The sequence below is a fragment of the Rattus norvegicus genome, chromosome 11 (genome assembly GCF_021556685.1).
Source record: "Rattus norvegicus strain SHRSP/BbbUtx chromosome 11, alternate assembly SHRSP_T2T, whole genome shotgun sequence".
In the NCBI taxonomy this organism is placed as follows: Eukaryota; Metazoa; Chordata; class Mammalia; order Rodentia; family Muridae; genus Rattus; species Rattus norvegicus.
The window spans coordinates 83,042,085-83,062,089 of record NC_141544.1 but is presented as its reverse complement, the minus strand read 5'-3'; the positions used below and the strand labels follow the sequence as shown (position 1 = coordinate 83,062,089).

The 20,005-nt window shown below is 47.9% G+C and overlaps 1 protein-coding gene and 1 long non-coding RNA gene across 2 annotated transcripts; one reads left to right on the top strand and one right to left on the bottom strand.

The window, feature by feature from the left end:
- Positions 1–3,141: 3,141 nt before the first annotated feature.
- LOC120095674 (uncharacterized) lies at positions 3,142–18,314 on the top strand. Its single transcript, XM_087577362.1, has 5 exons — positions 3,142–3,270; positions 12,704–12,822; positions 15,671–15,755; positions 16,250–16,348; positions 17,950–18,314. Exons 2-5 carry the CDS (start codon positions 12,705–12,707, stop codon positions 17,978–17,980), a joined length of 333 nt encoding a protein of 110 aa, XP_087433488.1. The 5' UTR covers positions 3,142–3,270; position 12,704; the 3' UTR covers positions 17,981–18,314.
- Positions 7,689–10,089, bottom strand: LOC134481095 (uncharacterized). Its single transcript, XR_015633534.1, has 2 exons — positions 9,972–10,089; positions 7,689–8,823 (listed from the first exon to the last, which is right to left on the bottom strand). It is a non-coding gene; the product is annotated as an uncharacterized LOC134481095 (long non-coding RNA).
- Positions 18,315–20,005: the final 1,691 nt, after the last annotated feature.

Genomic DNA, 20,005 nt, shown 5'->3' with positions numbered 1-20,005 from the left:
AAGGCAGGGACCCTGAAAGTCAAATTTTTAAGGAAAGCATAAAGTGATGGTAGAGGAAAGAGCCAAATATTGAAACAATAACCTTTTTAAAGCAGAGAAAAAAAAATGAGCAAGACAGACGCATTACAACGTAGCCAAGAGGATTGCCACGCTTCCGAGAAGGTACTGAAAGCAGCTGGTTCTTGCTCAGCTCTTTACTGCATTATGAAGAATCTTGGCTGTGCCCTACAGAGTGAGGTATCTTCTTTGTCCTTCACTGGGTTTCAACCAGATTAACAGGAGTGATTGGGGCAAGGGATGTGTGAGCAGAAGAAAGAAATGTCAGAACGAAAGCAAAATCTCAAGTCTGCAACTCATTATTGTTTAAACATGAGATGGGGTGTAGATCAGTGGTAGAGCCCTTGCCTAACATACTGGAGGCCCTGGATCCCATCCTCTGCAACAAAGAAGGAAGAGGAGAGAGGGAGGGAGGGTGAGGGAGGGAGGGGAAGGGAGGGGAGGGAGAGAGTAGGGGTGGGAGTAGATTCTTAGCTAATGTGTGAGATTTGTCACTAGGCACTGTGAGAGTCTCCTAATACAAGGTCCTTAGAAGAGCACAGAACAGCCTGGCAGCTGTGTTCGCATAGTCATGCCTTCCATAGTCCAGTAAAGCAAGACACTAGGTGGACCTGCAGACAGCCTGGACCAACAATCGGAGGAGCTTGAGCCTCATGCCAGCTCAGCGCAGCTGAGAGAGCATAATCTTTTGTCCGACCCTCTTGGACATTCTGGAAACAGCAAACTGACAAGTCCGGGGTGGTTGGTGGCCTTGGTGGCTGAAGGAATGGAAGTTTGGAACAGGGGGATTGAGTCATAGCAGCCACAGTGCATGCTCCCTCAGTGCAGTTCCAGTCATCATTTATTACCAGCTCTGTCCTGCCAGCCACCTGCTGACTGTGGTCTGTCATAATGCCAAACCAGGGGGAACAGATGGCCTAAGATGTGGGGTTGATCACGGAGCAGCATTTGAGCCTAGGCAGCCACAGTGTCGCGTCTAGGACACTTGTTTTGCGGATAAGGAAGCTGAAGCCAGGTAGGAAAGTATCATAGTTATGGTTCACACTCTGCGTCCCCGTTAGACGTCCATGGGCAAAGGACTGGCTTCCCCTCCTCCATTTTCATGTGCGTGTTTATGTATACATGTTGGCATGTGTGGGCACATGTTTATGCGTGTAACCTGGAGGGCCAAGGCTGACACTGGGAATCGTCTCTTCTGTCTAATTCATGAAGACAAGGTCTCTCCATGAAGCCAGAGCTGGCCCACGTGGCTTGCCCTGTTGATCCCCTGTCTCCACCTTCTAAGGCTGGAGTTCCATACCTGTGAGCTGCTGTGGTACCTGGCATTTACATGGACCCAAACTCAGGGTCTTGTACTTGCAGGGCAAGTGTTTTAATCACTAAACAATCTCTGAGCCCAGTGATTATTTTTCAACACAAAGACTTAGCAAAGGACATGGCCCAAGGAGGCTGCTCAATAGATGCTTGAAGATGGAGAGGAGAGAGGTACAGAGGGATAGGGAGCCTGCTAAGACTGTCTAGACCACACCCCCTCGGCCTTTCCAGGAGAGCTGGCCACTGTCCCTCTCAGTGTTTCTGTCTCTCACCAGTGCACTCAAGGGGGCAGGCTTACTGTCTCTACTGTCCAGAAGACATCACTAAAACCATCAGACCCCAAAGCATCCTCTATTTTGGGGCAGCATTTGGGTGGCTGCCTGGTTCTTATGAGCAGCATCAGAGGAGTCAAGAGACTCAGGAATAAGACATCACCTCCACCCCTAGAGAGTAGAGCCAAGGAGAGTTAAGTGTAGAGCTCCATAGGACCCAAGCAGGATGAAACAGACCACCCAGCAAGGCATGCATGCAAAATGGTAGGGGGGGGGAAGAACAAACATCCAGGCAGGAGTCAGCCCTTTTGTCCCAGGGTGGCTGCTGTTGGATGCACTGCTCGCCCACAGCCCCAGAGCGCTATGATCGTGTTGAGGAGTTAGACGTATTTGAGAAGCATGGTATGGGGCACGAGAGGCAACCAAGGTTTCCCACCCGAGCACAGAGCCTTGGTGTCCCACAGAAGATGCTGAACAGATGTTTTCCAAAGGAGTTAAGAGAGGGATGGAGAGGTCCAAGTTATAATAGTGTAGAATCACACCTCGCTCCACAGCCTCCGTACGCATGCTCACGTAGCTTCATGCACACTAGCTGGCCTCTTAGAGACACATTCAGACCTGAGCATTCCATATTGGGATGAGGGTTTGAAGTGAAGTCACCATGGCAAGGTCACAAAGGGACAAGTGAGAGCAGCACTGTTGGGGGAGTCTCAGATACACGGGTTAAAGTCAGTAATGATCCAGGTTTGCTTTGTAACCAGAAGAAAGCATCACCAGAAGAGACCATGTGAGAAGACACGGACCTCCCATGTCCTTGGTTGCTTTGCTCTCTAATGTTGTGATAAACACCATGAGGAAAAGCATCTCATTGAAGAAGGGAAAGGCTTATGTGTCTATGTCGTAGTCCCTCACTGAGTGAAGTCAGAGCAGACACTCAGACAGGAACCTGGAGGCAGGAACTGAAGCAGAGGCCATGGAGGAATGCTGCTTACTGCCTTGCTCCTCATGGCTTGCTCTGTTTCCCAATACAGCCCAGGACTACCTGCCCAGGGACGGCACTGTTCATGTCGAGTTGAGCTCTCCTGCCTCAATGTTTAATTAAGAAAATGCCCCACAGACTTGCCCAGGGGCCAGTATGACGGCGATGGCTTCTCAGCAGAGGGTCCTTCTTCCTGGGTGATTTTAGTTTGTGTCAAGTTGACAAAAACTAACTAGCACATTCCTCTTACCAATGCATTATTCCCACCCCAACCTCCAAAATGACCGGAGCAGTGGAGCAATACTAATTTGTTTCCCTTAATAGAGTGTCGGGGAACCTGAGGTACAAAGAACTCGAAGGATTATCTCAAGCTCATTCGCTGTTGGGAGCAGAGAAACAAGAATTAAAAGGTACTTTCTCTCCTGAGCTCACACTAGTTCTTGGAAAATAGAACCAATTTGGAGATTCCCAGAAACTCTGGTGTGTTTGGGTGGAGGCTTTCTTCCTGGTATTCCAGTCTGACACCTCAGCAGAACTATCACCTCTTCATGTTATAATCCCTTCAGCGAGAAGACTAGAAGCTTTGAATCACCAAGATGTTATCTCCAGCAACATAGGACCTAAGAGGCCATGGACTGGACTAAGGAGGTAAAGACTTGGTTAACTCATGGACTCTGAGTGAAGACAATCTCTGCTTCTTGAGTTCTGGTCATTCATTCATTGGTCTAATGGTGTGTGACTTTGGGAACTTGAAGAAACCCAAACTAGAAAAGTCCTGTTCTTAGCTCACAGACAGTTTAGAGACTTGACCAACATTGGAAGCTTGACACGACTTTCTGCCTGTCTTCTTTGAGTTTGTCTTGGTTGGGGCTCTTTCTACCAGGCCTTTGCTGGTTCTCATAACATATTTTACTTTCAATGACTTTGTGGGATATTCAGTTCAGTTTTGGGATGACATGGAACATCTAAGTGAATAGCATATACAGTTGTCTGTCTGTCTGTCTATCTATCATCTGTCATCTATCATCTATCTATCTATCTATCTATCTTCTATCTATCTATCTTCTATCTATCTATCTATCTATCTATCTATCTATCTATCTACTTATTTATTTATAAAAGGTCCCCTATTCAACCAAGGTAAGAAATGCTTCTAAGAGAAAGCCATTTGCTGGTGTCAGAATCAATCCATCCCTCACTATATAATAGTTTCCTTCCAGGTTAAAACCTTCCATCTCGGAAAAAAGCTTCTTAACACACAGGATATAAAAGGAAAGTAAAAAGACAGGATGTTTTAGGACAGAATGTTACGAGGAGGTGGAAAAACGGGAGGTGAAACACTCCATCCTTCAGGGAAGCTCCATCAAGATAGGAAGTGAACAACTCAAACTAGCTGAAGGAAATTCCTAAAACTGACAAGATTCATTAGACACCTCACCCCTCCTCCCTCCTCAAAATAAACAATAAAGACTGATTAGAGTTACTCTCAGGGGCTGGAGAGATGGCTCGGCAGTTAAGAGTACTGACTGCTCTTCCAGAGGTCCTAAGTTCAATTCCCAGCAACTCCAGGGTGGCTCACAACCATCTGTAATGGGATCGGATGCCCTCTTCTGGTGTGTCTGAAGACAGCAGCAGTGTACTCTATACATAAAATAAGTAAATCTTAAAAAAAAAAATAAGTTACTCTCAGACAAGCTAAGCTACAGAGAAGAAGCAGGGACCAACCAAACTGCCCTCAAGAAACTAAGATCAGCAGAGCTGCCTAGAAGAGGTGTAGACTGGCTCAGGCACTTGGAAGGACACACTCCAGCATGGCGAGCTGCATGCAGGCTGTGCGGTGCACTCCAGGCTCCTAGTTTTTGCGTGTTGTCTGTCACCTGTTCTGGGATGGGCTTTGGTGATTCGGTGTCTGAGTCATTTCTGCCCCTGTGAGTAACCCCTCACCGAATTCCTATAAATAAACACAGTAAAACTCATTGGTTCACCAAGTTGGATTTGGTGGTATTTGTACTTTGTTCTACTGTCAGTCCCTACAACACTCCTTGAAGTGGAAACTTCTGGTTTCTTTGGAAAGTCAGGGATGTCAAGTGATGTTTTGCTGCAGCAGACACATGAAAGAAAGTTTTGCTGAAGCAGACGCAGGTGAAAGGCTGCTTTGCTATCACAGACACATGAAAGGACACATACTTAGAAAGGATGTAAATATGACCCCCACAGAGAGAGGAGCTCAAGTATCGGTTTGCTTCGCTTCGTCTCCCTGGTCTGCACTGACAATGTGCGTGCATCGGTTTGCCCTACGCTGTGATGCTAAGCTTTACTTGTGGTGACGTCACAGAGAGAAACTCACAGAAATTCTCGCGAGATTCTTGCTGCTCCCACGGACTCGCTGATTAGCGAGCCTCAGGGTTTCTTCTGGGTTGAGCTGTTCTTGCTGATCCCTGTGTGGTGTCTGCCACACGGACTGGACTGGAGGGGCTGATTCATGTTGGTGTTTGCTAGTGGCCTGGGCTAAGCACGATGAAAATTGGAATCGTCCCAAAGGACTATTTCTAAACTTCCCCCGTATCCTGATAACCTTTCTCTTCCACTGCTGCTGGTAGATGGCAGGCTAGAGGCTGACCCTTACTAAAGTATGTTGTGAACGATATACGCCTGCAACACCCCCACGTTCACCCAGCACTGCTGTTCTCTCATTCTGCTCCCCGAGCACCACTTAACCACCGAGCTTGCTCCATATTTACAGTTTGTAAAAGGATCGAGTTCTTACTTGATCTTCACAAAAACACCCTGGAACAGGCCGGGCAGCCATGGGCAAAGAGGAGTCAGGTGCCATGATGCTGCCAGTGAGCATTTATCGATCAAATGTTTATTCACATGCATTTATGAGCAGTCTCTGCTGCTCCCGTGCAAAGTTGGAAAGTTCAGGTTCCCAGGACTCTTTCAGACAACGCTAGGCACCGTCTCCTAAGGCGAGAGATGAAAATGACTTTCCCACTGGATGCTGGATACAGCGCAGACAATTGACAGCAACCTGGGAGATCCTAAATGAGCCATGCTTTGAAGAGGAAACCAGAGCTTCTCATGCTTGCAGCATGAAGTCACACTCGGAGAGAAATCCTTTACTGAGACCAGTGGCTTTCAGATATTTTTTTTAAAGATTTATTTATTTATTATATATAAGTACACTGTAGCTGTCTTCAGATACACCAGAAGAGGGAATTGAATCTCTTTACAGATGGTTGTGAGCCACCATGTGGTTGCTGGGAATTGAACTCATGACCTCTGGAAGAGCAGTCGGGTGCTCTTAACCGCTGAGCCATCTCTCCAGCCCACTTTCAAACATTTTAAAACCATTCTTAAGATCGGCTCTGGCTGAGGCCATAGCTCAGTGGTAGAGGTCTGGTTGGGCATGTACTAAGCCCTGAGCTCAATCCCCAGCCCTAAGCCAATCAGAAAAGATACAGTCTTAGCAAACAGCACAGGAAAACCGAGGCCTTGCTTCTCATTCTTTTTTTTTTTTTAAAGATTTATTTATTTATTATATATAAGTACACTGTAGTTGTTCAGACACACCAGAAGAGGGCATCAGATCTCATTACAGATGGTTGTGAGCCACCATGTGGTTGCTGGGATTTGAACTCAGGACCTCTGGAAGAGCAGTCAGTGCTCTTAACCACTGAGCCATCTCTCCAGCCCCTTGCTTCTCATTCTTAGATCGGTTATAAAAATTACTGCATAATTTACAGGTTTATTTGCAACAGTCTGGGAGGCTGGGATATCCTAGCCAAGCGATCAGATCTTCTAAGGGCCTTCTTGTTATGGGTATGCTACAGAGTATCAAGGTGGTTTGGGGATCATACGGGTACATGCAACATCCTGGCATAGGCCTCCTTTCATTAACATGATTTGGGGATGTTCGAGTCGTGGCAGTATCTTCAAAGAAATCCTTTATTTATTGATGAGGAAACAGGCCCAGAGGCCCAAGGAGAGGACACAGAAAGACTGGGTACCTAAATAGAAGTTAGGACCAGAACCCATGCATTCCCGTGGGAGGTCCCTTACCAAGAATGAGTTGATATTTCCAAGTCAGCAGCACCTCCTGCTTCCTTTCTCTGTATTTCTAAACCCCCTTTGTCCTATCTTTGACCTTTGTCAAGCTGGTCCCTCTTTTCAGAGAGCATTTCCATCTGTGAAAGTTGCAGCCTAGGTCAGAAGTGTCTCCCCTCCTCAGGAAGCTTTCTAGACCACAGCCAGAGAGGGGTTAGCCTCACTTCTGGGTCCCCTAGAACTGCTGGTGACTTTCAGGATGATGATCTGTTTCAGTCACTTGTTTCTCAGTCCCACCCCTAAAGGCCTGTCCTACATAAGGAAGGGCCATAGAACTGAAAGCAGTGTCTTCCAACTTTAATCCACTCTGAAAGAATAGTTTCGAAAGACATTGTTTAGAACTGCCGCCCCATGTGACACATGCACTTGTACACGTGCATGTATTTGAAATAAATCATGCTATGTAGCCCAGGTTGGCTTTGAATCCATAGACCTCCAGCGTTAGCCTTAGTGTTAAGATTACTTACTGACAGTACAGTACACCTGCTGAACTTTGTTCGTTTGTTTGTTAATGCACTTCCTGGACAGAACACACCAAGCCAACAAACAGGGTTCCATGTGGAAAGGTTTAATGAGAGGAGAAGAGTAGAAGAAGAGAGGAAAGGCTGGGCATGAACATGGGGCGGGAATGGGGAGAGAAGGGACAGGGACAAAGAGGGCATGAAGCAGAGAAGAGAGAGGAAGATCAAGAAAGAGCAAGAGAATGAGAAGGGGGCAAGCAGCCCCTTTTATAGTCAGGCATACCTGGCTGTTGCCAGGCAACTGGGGGGTGGAGCTTAGACAGAATATCAACAGGCTTGCCCTGTGGAATTCATCTCATTACTACAGTACTCAAGCCCTGGGATTTATTATAACTGTAGATTATTGCAAAGCCGTTTAATGAACATCATAAGAAGCCGTTGCTTTAAACTGCAGGCTAAACAGAGCAGGCTAAATATCAAAAGGGAATCATTCAGTGATGAAATTGAAACTAAGCTTTTTATCTGACCTGAGAAATCAAGATTGGACACACCACACTCAAACATTGTGTACGAGCCAGTTATAAGTACTGTGAAATTAAGCAGCTCCTGCTTTAATCCGTCCACCGGTCGGAAGAGCCTCTTGTCAACCAATTGCTTTTCTATCTCTCTGTCTGTCCCCGCTGTACAGAAAACACAACTTGGAAATGACCTATACTTTGGGGGTTGTTTTTGTTTTCTTCAGCAGTTTTGTGTCTACGAAACCAACCCCCTCAGCCTGGCTTATTGGAATACTTACTCTCATGCAATGAAAAATATTGCCAGATTCTGAAATTGAAAATAAAGCCAGTTAAGATTGCGATTTTGTCCCTTGACAAAGCAAAACCAAATTCCTCCCATCTTGTTTTCATCTTCTTGGTTTCTGTTTTTTGGTTTTGTTTGGTGTTTTTTTTGACAGGATTTTACTGTGTAGCCCTGGCTAGAATCAGCTCTTGGCAATCCTCCTGTCTTGGCCTCTTGTATTCTGAGATTACAAGCATGAATCATCACACTTGGCATATTTGTTCTCATCTTAACTGAGGGCTCACCGTGCAACTCACACAAAGCACCGTGTGTGATAAACCTTGGGCAGGTACTGAGCACTAGATGAGGAGTTGGTGGCCCTGGCATTCCACAGCTGCTGATTTCCAGCTTGTGTACACGGCTGCTCCTCTTAGAGCAGCCAAAGACAAGCCACAAGGAAGGCATTGGCATACCCCATCCCGCCTATGGTCCCGCTTACTGACACCATTGGGAAGGCAATTTAGCTTGGTTTCCAAGATTTTAAACAAATGCCAGGAGTTTATCTGAATATGTTCTTTGGCATTAGTTAGTGGTTTCCTCCTGCTGTAAGTTCAGCGCTGGTGTCCTGAACTTACTGCCCTGGGACCAGCTCACTGTCCCCTGTTTGTTCCTGTTCAACATGCCCATCCCTTCCCAGAAAGTTGCTTAGGCATGTGGCAAAAATCTGGAACGTCTCCCATCAGCTCTTGCTTTAGTCTTTAGCTTGTTGGGCTCTTGTGAAGGCTGTGGCATCTTTAGGAGGAACTTCACTGGCAAAAGTAGGTGACGAGGAGTGGGTCCCTCAGAGTTACATCTGAAAAACAAAGACCATAAAACTAGGAGGGAGAGCTTTCGGGCAGATGGAGGTGTTTGTTAGGAGTGGGTAGTGAGGGTGAGTATGCACTACGGTGTGTGTGTGTGTGTGTGTGTGTGTGTGTGTGTGTGTGTGTGTGAGCACGAGATCAGAGAAGAGCCAACACCATTTTGAATCCCAAAACTGCACGAGGCTTGATAGTTATAGCAAGTATTATTTGGGAATTATGATTGACAGTGGCTAAATATGACCTGTTAAAAAAAGTTAAGGATTAGATACAGTCTTGGTCCCTTGGGTAGTGGAGAAGGGTTTCCTGGCACAGATTAGAAAACAGTCTTTAAGGAAATAGAAACCGAGAGGTCAAAGGTCAGCTCTCATGGGATTATACCCTAAACCCAAGCCAACAATGGCTTCCTGCCTCAATTTTAGATGCCCTGAACCAATGCTACTCCATTTTCTTTTTCTTTTTTTGGTTCTTTTTTTCGGAGCTGGGGACCGAACCCACGGCCTTGCGCTTCCTAGGTAAGCGCTCTACCACTGAGCTAAATCCCCAGCCCTGCTACTCCATTTTCATTGTCTTCCTTGGTAGCAAGTAGGGTCTCGACAAATGAAATCAAATTAAGATGAGGTCCTGCTGGATTAGCATGGGCTCTACTATTATATGATTGTTTTTTTTTTTATAAGAAAGGGGTTGGGCCTCAGCTCCAGAAAAAAAAAGGGGGGGGGTTGGGAATGCAGCTCAGGAGGTCCTGTTCCCCGATTGTTTACTTTGTTTACTGTGTATGAGGGCCTAAGTTCAGTCTCTAGGACCATACACAAGAGGAAAGGGGATGCAACTTGTTGCGTGTAGTTTTATACTCTACCCACCTTTGCTGCCTTTGTTCCAGGATCAGGGATTGCACTACCACCCGTCACCCGGCTTCCTTTTAGTCCTCGGATAAAAGACACACACACACACACACACACACACACACACACACACACACACACACACACAGAGTTGTCCCTCTTCAATGGGTGCTCATCTCTGCCTGGAAACGTATGCCCTTATCAGTTTCTTATCTTCGTCTCTCCCACCTGCCCTAAACTTCAGTTGCTAAAGTCTCCTGACCACTCTCCTGTAAGAGGGGCCTGTGGGGGTCACACACCATTTTGAGATCTCACATGGCAGCCCGGTTCTCTTCTCTCCAAGCACGGCAACTCCATTCTCCTTCCTTTGACCTCCTTGCCTCTTCCAGGAACCCAGAAGTCCCACCCGTCCCTTCTACACAGCAATTGGCCCATGACTTTCTTTACTGACAGATCAAGAACCAATCGGGGAACAGGACCTTAGCATCAGCACCGTAACTCATGGATGAATACTTGTCTAGCATGCGTGAAGACCTGGTTTAGAGAGATAGATACACAGAGAAAGGTGGGGGAGGGGAGAGAGAGAGAGAGAGAGAGAGAGAGAGAGAGAGAGAGAGAGAGAGAGACAGAGACAGAGACAGAGAGACAGAGAGACAGAGAGAGACAGAGACAGAGACAGAGAGAGACTGACTGACTGACTGACTGACTGACTGAATGAATGAATGAATGAATGTAGACAGAAGGAGACCGCCATGTGAAGAAGCAACGTCTCAGGCTATTTTGAGAGACAGATCTTCCCTAGAAGCTTCCAAGACAGCACGGCTCTACCACCACTCTGGACACTCTGATTTCTGACTTCAAACCTCAAAAACTGTAAGAGAATGAATATTTGTTGTCTGGAGCCACCCAGTTTTCAAGTACTTCGTTACAAGAGCCTCAAGACACACAGAGGAGACGTGGCCTGCCGTCACAGAACTCTCACAGTCTTTGGAGGCAGGACAGCCCCGAATGAATAGAGGGTGATGGCAGACTCTGGTTCGGTGTTCTGGAAGAATTAAATGGGGTCGGCTTTGGTTTTTACTGGGAGAAGAGCTCACAGTGGCAGGAGGGAGGGGCTCTCCAGATTTTGAGGGAAGGGCCATTAGAGAAAGGTCACAGAGGCGGGAGAGTCGTAGACAGACTGACAAGGCGGTTCTAGTAGATGCTGGTGGCTTGAAGAGGAGAACTGGGATTCAGATGCTGTGTGACAGACAGTAGGATCCTGCTGGTGGGCTAGGTATGCAGATATCAGGATGAGGTGGATGACTTAAGCCAAAGCCATTTGTTTTGGAGTAAATGTAAAGATATTAATTGAAATCAGGAAGGTTTGGGAAGACGTGTTAAGGGAAGGGGTTGGGGGGGGGGAGAACAATCGATAGTTCTGTCAGGTCAAAACATCTTTATGAAAAGGTCAGCAAACCGTACGTCATTGGAGCAGCAAGACAGCTCTCAAGTTTAGCACCCTTCACCCTGTCTGTGGAAGACACCTTCCAGATAGGGAAGCCTGCAGTGAGAGTTTCTTTCTTCCTATTAGAAGCCTCCTCTCTCTCCAGGGCTGTGCCGTGTGTGAGCCCTGGTCACTTGAATAACCGCTAACACTTAGAGACTTGCTAAGCAACACTGACATTGTCAAACCCTTCGCAAAGTGTGCGGAGCTTCAAAAGCTTCCCGGGACACCCTCAGTGCAAATCCAGCTTCTTCAGCAGGGTGGGGGCTCTTGGGGCTTCCAGGATAAGCTGGGTGGAAGGCTTGGGGGAGGCTGTAGGTGACCTTGGACAGTATCCCAAGGGCTCTAGGCTCCCAACTGCTCAGCCAATTAAAGGAGAAACCTTTTTTTGCTTTGCATGGCCTCACTCCCCTGTACAAAGACCTTGAAGAGAGAAACACCTGCAGTGTGGCAGGCCTCACTTTTCACTGCTGACTCAGAAATAGCATCTACATGGCACAATCAGAGATCAATTAAAACGCACCATTCTGGTTTGCCCCCACTAGGCGCCCCAGGGCACATCCTCTCACTTTCAGGGTCCCCTAAGAGGTGGTTTTTTTTTCTTTTCCTGCCTAATTAAGTTGAAGCCTAGCAGCCTGAGAAGGATAACATGTCACATGTCACATATAAGAAGGAGCACTGCACAGGGAGCCTAAGACCCGGGACTTGTTCAGGCTCTGCTAGAACTATTTTCCCAGGCTGTAAGCAAGACATTGTCTCACTGACCTTAGACCCCTCAGTAAACCAGGTAGTGATTGCTTCCTTTTCTATCTGGCTGCTTGGGGCAATCATCTTAGAATAGAGACTATACACATGACCATGCCTTTTCACACAGCATATACAATACGAATGTGTATGTATGATATATATATTATTTATGTGTGTGTGCGTGTGTGTGTGTGCGTGTGTGCGTGTGTGTGTATGTGTGTGTGTGTGTGTGTGTTTGTGTGATTTTTTTGAGACAGGATTTCAATATGTAGTTGGAACTCTCTCTGTGTAGACAAAGCTGGCTATGAACCACCATTGACCTTAGAGCCCACCTAAAAAAAAAAATGCTGCTAAGCCAGGCAGCGTAGGTCTAGCACTCAGGGGGCTGAGGCAGGAGGATCACAAGTTCACGTTCAGCCATGAGGATATATTAAGATTGTCACAAATATAAAAGTGAAAACACATCTTTTTCTAGTTTCAAAGGCATTTGAGGGAAGAAATGATGATTCTCGAATTCCCAGAGCTCTCGAAGCTCAAATAACTTCTCTTGGGCCTCAGTGGTCCTGACAGGGGCTGTAATTGGATCCCTTAAAATAACTGCAACAGGGGGTTCTGGGAGAATTGTCAGATTTGGCAAATATAAATATAGGACATTCAGTTAAATCTGAATTTTAGATAAACAGTGAATATTTTTAGTGAGTATCTTCCAAGTACAGCATGGGATATAATCATACCGACTTCATTGTTTATCTGAATTTAAATGTAAGCAGACACCTTCTGTTTTATCCAACTCTGCAGGATGTGTGGAGGCACCAACTGGGATTCAGCAAGGTACTCAGAGCCCAAAACTCTTCCCCTGTGTCTGCAGGAGAGGGCTCTGGTTCAGCGAAGGGTCTCCTTGTTTCTAAGGTCTCAGGGTAAGGAAACCGTCTGCTGTCCCTAAGTGGGTGCACAGTTCCGAGGGTACATGTGTGCCATTGTCCAAATGTGTGCTACAATAATTCTAGCTGGCATGGACTATAGCCTCAAAGACTTGAGAGCACAGGTTTTGGCCCTTACCTAAAGGAAGGGAGATTGTATTCACAGTGGACAAGAAAAGGTCAGGAGTTTGCAAGTTAGGCAGGAGGTCCAGAAAGAAAACATGGTTCAGGACACCTCCCAGCACAGGCTCCTGACCAGGGAACCAGTCACATGTGCATGAGTGTGTCCCCATGCCATTCTTTACTGAGGGAGGACCCTGGAGGCAGGGGTGAGCCTTGGACAGAGGTGAAGGGAAGCCTCAGAGAGAACGCACTCCAGCAATGCTTCCCTGGCAACAGCGTCCGCGACTCTCTTCTGAGGCTTGCAGCATGGGAAGTGAGAGAGCAGAACTGGATGCCAGTCAGGCTATAGCCCAGGCTCAGTAGACACTTGGCAGCCATCGTCTGTCTTTCTTTCTCTTCTGTGTTAGCCTACTTGGTGCTGCTGTCATCCAATAGCACCAGCCAGGTAACTTAGACACAGTGGAAGTTTATCTGGCTCATGGTTCTGCAGGCTGGAAGTCAATAGATCGAGTGGCCACCTCTGGGAGGAGCTTCACGATGCCTTGTCAAATGGGGTGGGGTGGAGGACATGGACAGGCAGCCGGACAGACAGACGGGAGACTGAGTTCATCAGAAGCCCACCCCTTCCACACCTTCGTGACCTCTCCACCTCTGGATACTGCTGCAGTGGGGACTAAGTTTTAATCACAGGAACCATGGGGGAGCCCATAAACCCACAGCACCTTCCTTCTTGCCTTTCCTCATTACTCCTCATCAATGACTATGAGCCTTCATCTGATCTTCAGAAGGGAATCGGCCATTAGTCCACTTACAGGACGCTTCCACACCGCGCTTCCCAAGTTAAGGGAAAAAACTGATGACTGGGAGATCCCGTCCAGCTGGGGAAGGCAGAGGCACAGGAAGGCTTCCAGAAACATCTCTGTGTTCCAAGCCGAAGAAGGCAGAGCCTGTGGAAAGAGAGAAGCAGGGCAGAGCTGACAGAAGGGAGAGGCAGAGGGGACAGGGGGAGATACGCACACCTTCAGATCACCCTGAAGTAGGCTTGGGCTTCAGACTCCCACCCAAGGGGAAGCAAACTTTGCAGCACTCCAGGATGCTCAGGGCCACAGATTGGCCTTTTGTTTATCTGTTTTCCCCTTTTCTCCTGTGTTGAGCATACCTTTATCTGTCGGAGGCTCATTTATAATTTAGGCAACCTCCTTCGGGGGAGCAGGTGTTTTCTGGGATGAAGCACCTTGGGAAGCAGAATGCACAAGTGTTAAAAAAGCTCGCCACAGCACAGCCAAGCAGATGTTCGAGTGCAGGCAAGGACAGAGGGAAGAGGAGGGTGGTTAGGGTAAGAAGACAGGGAGAGGAAGGGAAGGTTCGAGAAAGAAGGATCCCTGTGCACCTCCTCTACCTTCCTTCTACCCCAATGAACAACAGTTCATTGTTGGGATGCTTTTGGGTCTGAACAGCTCCTCCTCTCTTCCTCCTCCTCCTCTACCTCCTCTTCCTCCTCCTCCTCCTCCTTTTCTTTCATAGTGCTTTTAACAAGGACTGACTCTGTAGTCCACGCTTACCGTGAACCTCTTGGTCATCTTCTGGCTGCAGTCTTCCTAGAGCTGGGATTGCAGACATGATGCCACCATGTCTGGTGACGGCCTCTCCTTCAAGACTGCTTTTTCAAATGGCTAAGATTCTCATGACAGACCTTCTACCCTGGCATCCCCAGGGTTTGCATAAGATAGAGGCTCAAACTTACCTGCTTTCCTAGGTGGAAGAGAGGCAGTCACTGGAAGGGCACACTTTCACAACTTTGCACTGCCTGCCACTGGTCAGGTAAGGAGTGTTAGATCGTCAGAGCCTCACACTGATCATGGCTGCTCAGCCTGAGGGAGCCAAAGAGCCTTATTCCAGCTCTCACCTTCTGGTGAACACTCTGATCTACACTCTCACAGACCACATAGGAGTGCGTAAGCACTCGCCAGGCCGAAGAGGTGTCAGGGTCATCAGAGAAGCCAGTGACTCATGGTGGATGGTGTGAGACACTGTCACATTACACCAGGGAACCCATGCAGAGGGCATCACCACAGTGAAATCCGGAGCTGGAACAAGAGGCCTTGAGAGAAGCCAGAGTATCTGGAACTACCCAAAGAATGTGCAGGGAGCAGTGTGTCTCATTAACAGCTCTCTTCTTCGTCACCACTTTGTCCTTTGACAGGTGTCTGCCCCTAGCGAACTGAGGGCAGGAGCCTGGGCGCAGAGAAGGTTGGCGGTGGGTGGAGGTGCTTGGAGCAAACAGCGGGGACAGGCTGGTTTCCAGCAAGCTGGCTTGCCCACGCTGACCCAGACTGGGGTGCGGCTGTGATTCCAATCTCCCTGGGAACCGGTTTGAGCTTTGAGGAAGGCAGATTCCCCCCAGAGGACCCCAGGGAGCAAGTCCAACCCAAACAAAGCTGGAGGCATTAAAGGGACTCCTGAGTACTTGGCGTTATTAATGGGCTGTTCGAGCTGCGGAAATCAATGGCTGCTTAGAAAGGGCTTTGCGGAAGAAACCAGTTCAGATTAAGAAAAAGGAAAAACAAATACTTGGCTCTTTAGGAGGCCCCCAGGGTGAGGCAGGGTTTCCCTAGCTCCATGCTGCTGTCACCCATTGATTGGCAGATGCCAAGGAAGGTCTGTGTGTTAAGTAGAAATTAATGTCTAGACTGATTTTTTTCATCAACTTCTCTTCATCTAGCTGAAAAGCCCAGATTCCAAAAGAGAAAAACCTATTGTTGTCCAAAACCTTCTTTCCCAGAGAACCCAGGATACAAACCAAAAAGGTGTGTAAGGCTTTGGGGACGAAACTGAAATGCTGGTGCTTTCCCACTTGGCAGGGGAAGTCCAGACGGCTTTGATCCGGTTTGAATGATCTGGCATGTTATAGAACATTCTTCCCCAGGGCCCGGGAGCTTCTTTCTGCCCTACCCCCACCTCCCTTCTCACCCTCCCCAGGGAAATAGGGGGTCATCGCTACTGGATCTGATTGGCAGCTTGGGAGGCAGAGCATGTGATAGGGTCACGATCCGTCCACAAGGACACTGTGAGGTGAAACTCTCTCTCTCTCTCTCTCTCTCTCTCTCTCTCTCTCTCTCTCTCTCTCTCTCTCGTTCTCAATTTCCCCCACCCCCACCTTGATTAAGTTGCCATTTCAGAACAGAAGCTATTGTAAAGACCCCGGATTAAGGAGGGGGGACAGAAGGGCTGTGTTGGTTACCAATGGCTACTCCTTTAGTGTCTGGAAATCTTTTCATCCTTTGTCCCCCTCCCCCTGCAGGACTGAGGCTGAGCACACACAGCAGCCACCCCCTGGTTCATCGAGGGCTCCCCAAGGGATCTCCAGAATCAGGGTGATGGCATTCACCCCGGTGACCTGGTACGGCTTGTGTCATGACCTAATGATAATTGAGTCCCATTCTCCTTTGTTAAGAGCTTCAGTGTAGCAGGGCTCTGAGTGGTCACGTGAGGCTGCACTTGGCAGAAGCCGAGGATCACGCAGTTGCAGATTGCAGTGCCAGTGGACTCTCTAGGCCTAAGGCTCAGAGACAGGCAGCGCTAGACTAGGGAGAGAGGGCCTGGCTTTGTCTTGGTTCAAACTCCAACTCTGTCCTGTGGCTCTTGATCTTGGGGAAGGAAGCAAGTGGTTTAACCTTGCTGACCTTGGCATCCTCATCAGCAAGATGATGGTAATAACCTGTGTCTGGGGCAAGAGCGTTATCCCACAATATGCCTGAAGTCCTGGCATGTTCTAGGCACTCAAAAATTCTGGGTCTTACCATGATGGGCGCCTCTGGGTGACCCTGATTCACTAAGAGCTGTGCTGGCACCTCTTGTTTCTCAGGGTCACTCCTGGTGGGGCTTGTAGCTGTCGGGGAACCTCACAGGAGGAAAGTCACAGACATTCAGGGACATGCTGTAAAGCACATCCACTCTCTCCACAGGGAGATCAGGAATTTCCCAGCTACAGGGCCCAGATCAGTGTGTACAGAATAGGATCCGTGGGTTTAGGAGTTTGCTTTCGTACGTCTCTGGATATCTGGAAGGGGTGAGCTTCTCATTAAGGACACGTGTTTTCTATCTTGGTCATTTCTATCACATGTGCCTGTTGGGTCTGGGGCAGGGGAAAGGAATGGGAGTCTGGATCTGCTCCCTCATTTCCTAACTAGCCAGGAAGGATTGCTTTAGGGGAGAAGAAACATCGGCCAGAGGAGAACCAACATAGCTCTTGGGAAAGCTTGTTTCCAAGAGTACCGCCACTTCTCACCCCTCCCCACCCCTCTCCATCTCTGTGTCCCCACCCCCACTGCCCCTCACCCCTTCTCATTCCTCTCTACCATTCCCCACTGCTCTGCAGCAATGTTCAGATGACCTTGGCTTTGACAGAGAAGCCACCCCCTCCCCTTGCAGCCACTCCCTCAGGGCTGCCTCAGCTGAAAGGTATAGATTTATGTATGTCACGTGTGCCTATTTGTTTGGGGCAAGATACAAATCATAGAGGTGTGTAGTTCGTGCAGAAGCGTGTCCTACTTGCTTTTTCCGGATTGTCAGCCTGCATTGTATCTCCCTGCAAGTTCTTACACCCAAGCCCATGATGCTTCCATATCTCAGAATGTCACCGTATCTGCAGACAGGGTTAGAAACCACGAGATGGAAACCGGATGAAGTTAGGATGGGCCTAATCCACTGTGACTGGTGTCTTTGTGAGAACAGGGAAGGGGTGCATGGGAAGGCTCCAGGGGTGCATGTGAGGACAGAGCAAGGAGGTGGCTTGTCTGCCAGCCAAGGAAAAGAAACCAGCCCTGCTGACAACTGGACCTCAGACTTCCAGCCCAGTGGGAAAACTCATTCTCTTATTTAAGCAACTCCATCTGCAAGGGTTGGTTATGGCGGCCCTAAAAAATGAGCACATTCTCAATCTTTGCACTGTAAAGGTTTTTGTTTTTTGTTTTATTGATTGTCTCTTTTCTTGGGTTTAAGGAAGATCTTCAGAAAGAGCTTGTTTTATTGATGAGCTTGTTTTATTAGAAGCCACCTCAGGAAGCTCTTGGCAAATGCAGAAGGGGATGAACGAGAGCCCATGCCCATCAGAAGTACAGATCACTGCGGTAGAGACAATTGGAGAAGATGGGTCTGTCTGCAAAGACACAAAAGGTCGAGAGTTTACGCCAGTCACCCTCCCAGGCAGCGCCCGGGAAAATGAGCGACTGTGGTAGCAGCTAGTCATCTTACGATTGATTTATAAGCATCGTTGGAGAACTTGATATTTGTCTCACTGGGAAGACTTTTTTTTTTAAATTTAATAAGAAACATGTTTCTGCCTTTTGAAATTCCAGTTGTCCTAACATAATGTGTCCAGGCCTCTCATTTCTCCTTTACTTGTTGTTAAGCCCTTTCTTCCTGGGACTAGAAGATTTTTAGAATGTTTGATGGTAATTTATTTTGTAACCCTGGCTGGCCTGGAACTCGATATGTAGGCCAGGTTGACCTCAAAGTCACAGATCAGCCTGCCTCTGCCTCCTGGATGCTGGGATTAATGGTGTGCACCACCACATAATTTTTATTACAGAGCTGATACAGATGGTTGTAAGCCACCATGTGGGTGCCAGGAACAGAACCAAAGCCAGAGCTTTCCCATGACACCCTGGGGACAAAATGTCACACACCTTTAATGCTAGCATGTGGGCAGCAGAGGCAGGTGGATCTTAAGGCTAGCCTGGTCTACAGAGTGAGACCCTGTCTCATTCATAGAGACAGAGGCAAAGTCATACATACATACTTACGTACAGACAGACAGACAGACAGGGAGAGAAGAATGCAGATGTGATCTGTATGAGTTCTGCTGAGGTTTGATTTTTAATATTTGCTTAATACATGTTTGCATGTGTAGCATGTGAGTGCCTGGTGCCCACAGAGGTCAGAAAGCGTCCACTGGATCCCCTGTAACTGGAGTTTTGAGTGATTGTGAGCCAACATGCCAACTTTGAAAATGGAACCCAGGTTCTCTGCAAGAACAAGTACTCTTAACCAGTGATCCCCTGCCCTGTGTGTGTGTGAGTGTGTGTGTGTGTGAGTGTGTGTGTGTGTGAGTGTGTGTATGTGTGTGTGAGGGTGTGTGTGTGAGTGCGTGTGTGTGCGTGTGTGTGTGAGTGTGAGTGTGTGTGAGTGTGTGTATGTGTGTGTGAGTGTGTGTGTGAGTGCGTGTGTGTGTGTGAGTATGTGTATGTGTGTGTGAGGGTGTGTGTGTGAGTGCGTGTGTGTGCGTGTGTGTGTGAGTGTGTGTGTGAGTGTGAGTGTGTGTGAGTGTGTGTGTGAGTGTGTGTGTGAGTGCGTGTGTGTGTGTGTGAGTGTGAGTGTGTGTGTGTGGGGGTCAGAGGTCAACATCAGGTGTCTCCCTCTGTTGCTCTCTGCTTTATGTTTGAGGTAAGGTCTCATATTGAACCTGGAGCTGGCTGTTTAGGCTAAACTGTACCAACAAACCCTAGGGAGGCTCCTGTCTCTGCCCCTGCTCCCACACCACTTGCCCAACACTGGGGCTACAGGCACAGGCACCTCACCGTACCTGGCTTTTTCTCTTTTTTTCTTTTTTTTTTTCTTTCTTTCGGAGCCGGGGACCGAACCCAGGGCCTTGCGCTTGCTAGGCAAGTGCTCTGCCACTGAGCTAAATCCCCAGCCCCTGTACCTGGCTTTTTTATGAGTGTTGAGGATGCCAGAGAAGAGCCTCGTGCCGTGCACCGTGCACTTGTGTTTTGACTTCCAGGTTTGCTTTCCATATGTAGGAGGAATGTTCATCCTCACGGTTCCGTTTCTTGCATGTGTTATTTGTTTGTTTGTTTGTTTAATATATGTGAGTACACTGTCATTCTCTTCTGACACACCAGAAGAGGGCATCGGTCCTCATGGTTGTAAGCCACCATGGGGGTGCTTGGGATTGAACTCAGGACTGGAAGAGCTGCCTGTGCTCTTAACCGCTGAGCCATCTCTCCAGCCCTCGTGTATTTTTTTTTAAAGGCAAATTTCTGGAATAGACAAGGAA

Bases quoted from the DNA above. Each gene is read 5' to 3' on its own strand.
- LOC120095674 (XM_087577362.1), top strand. From the start codon at position 12,705: ATGTGTGGAGGCACCAACTGGGATTCAGCAAGGTACTCAGAGCCCAAA. The intron at 15,756-16,249 runs GTGTGTAAGGCT...CTCCCCCTGCAG, and splicing joins CCAGGATACAAACCAAAAAG to GACTGAGGCTGAGCACACAC. The intron at 16,349-17,949 runs GTACGGCTTGTG...CTTGGGTTTAAG, and splicing joins GCATTCACCCCGGTGACCTG to GAAGATCTTCAGAAAGAGCT.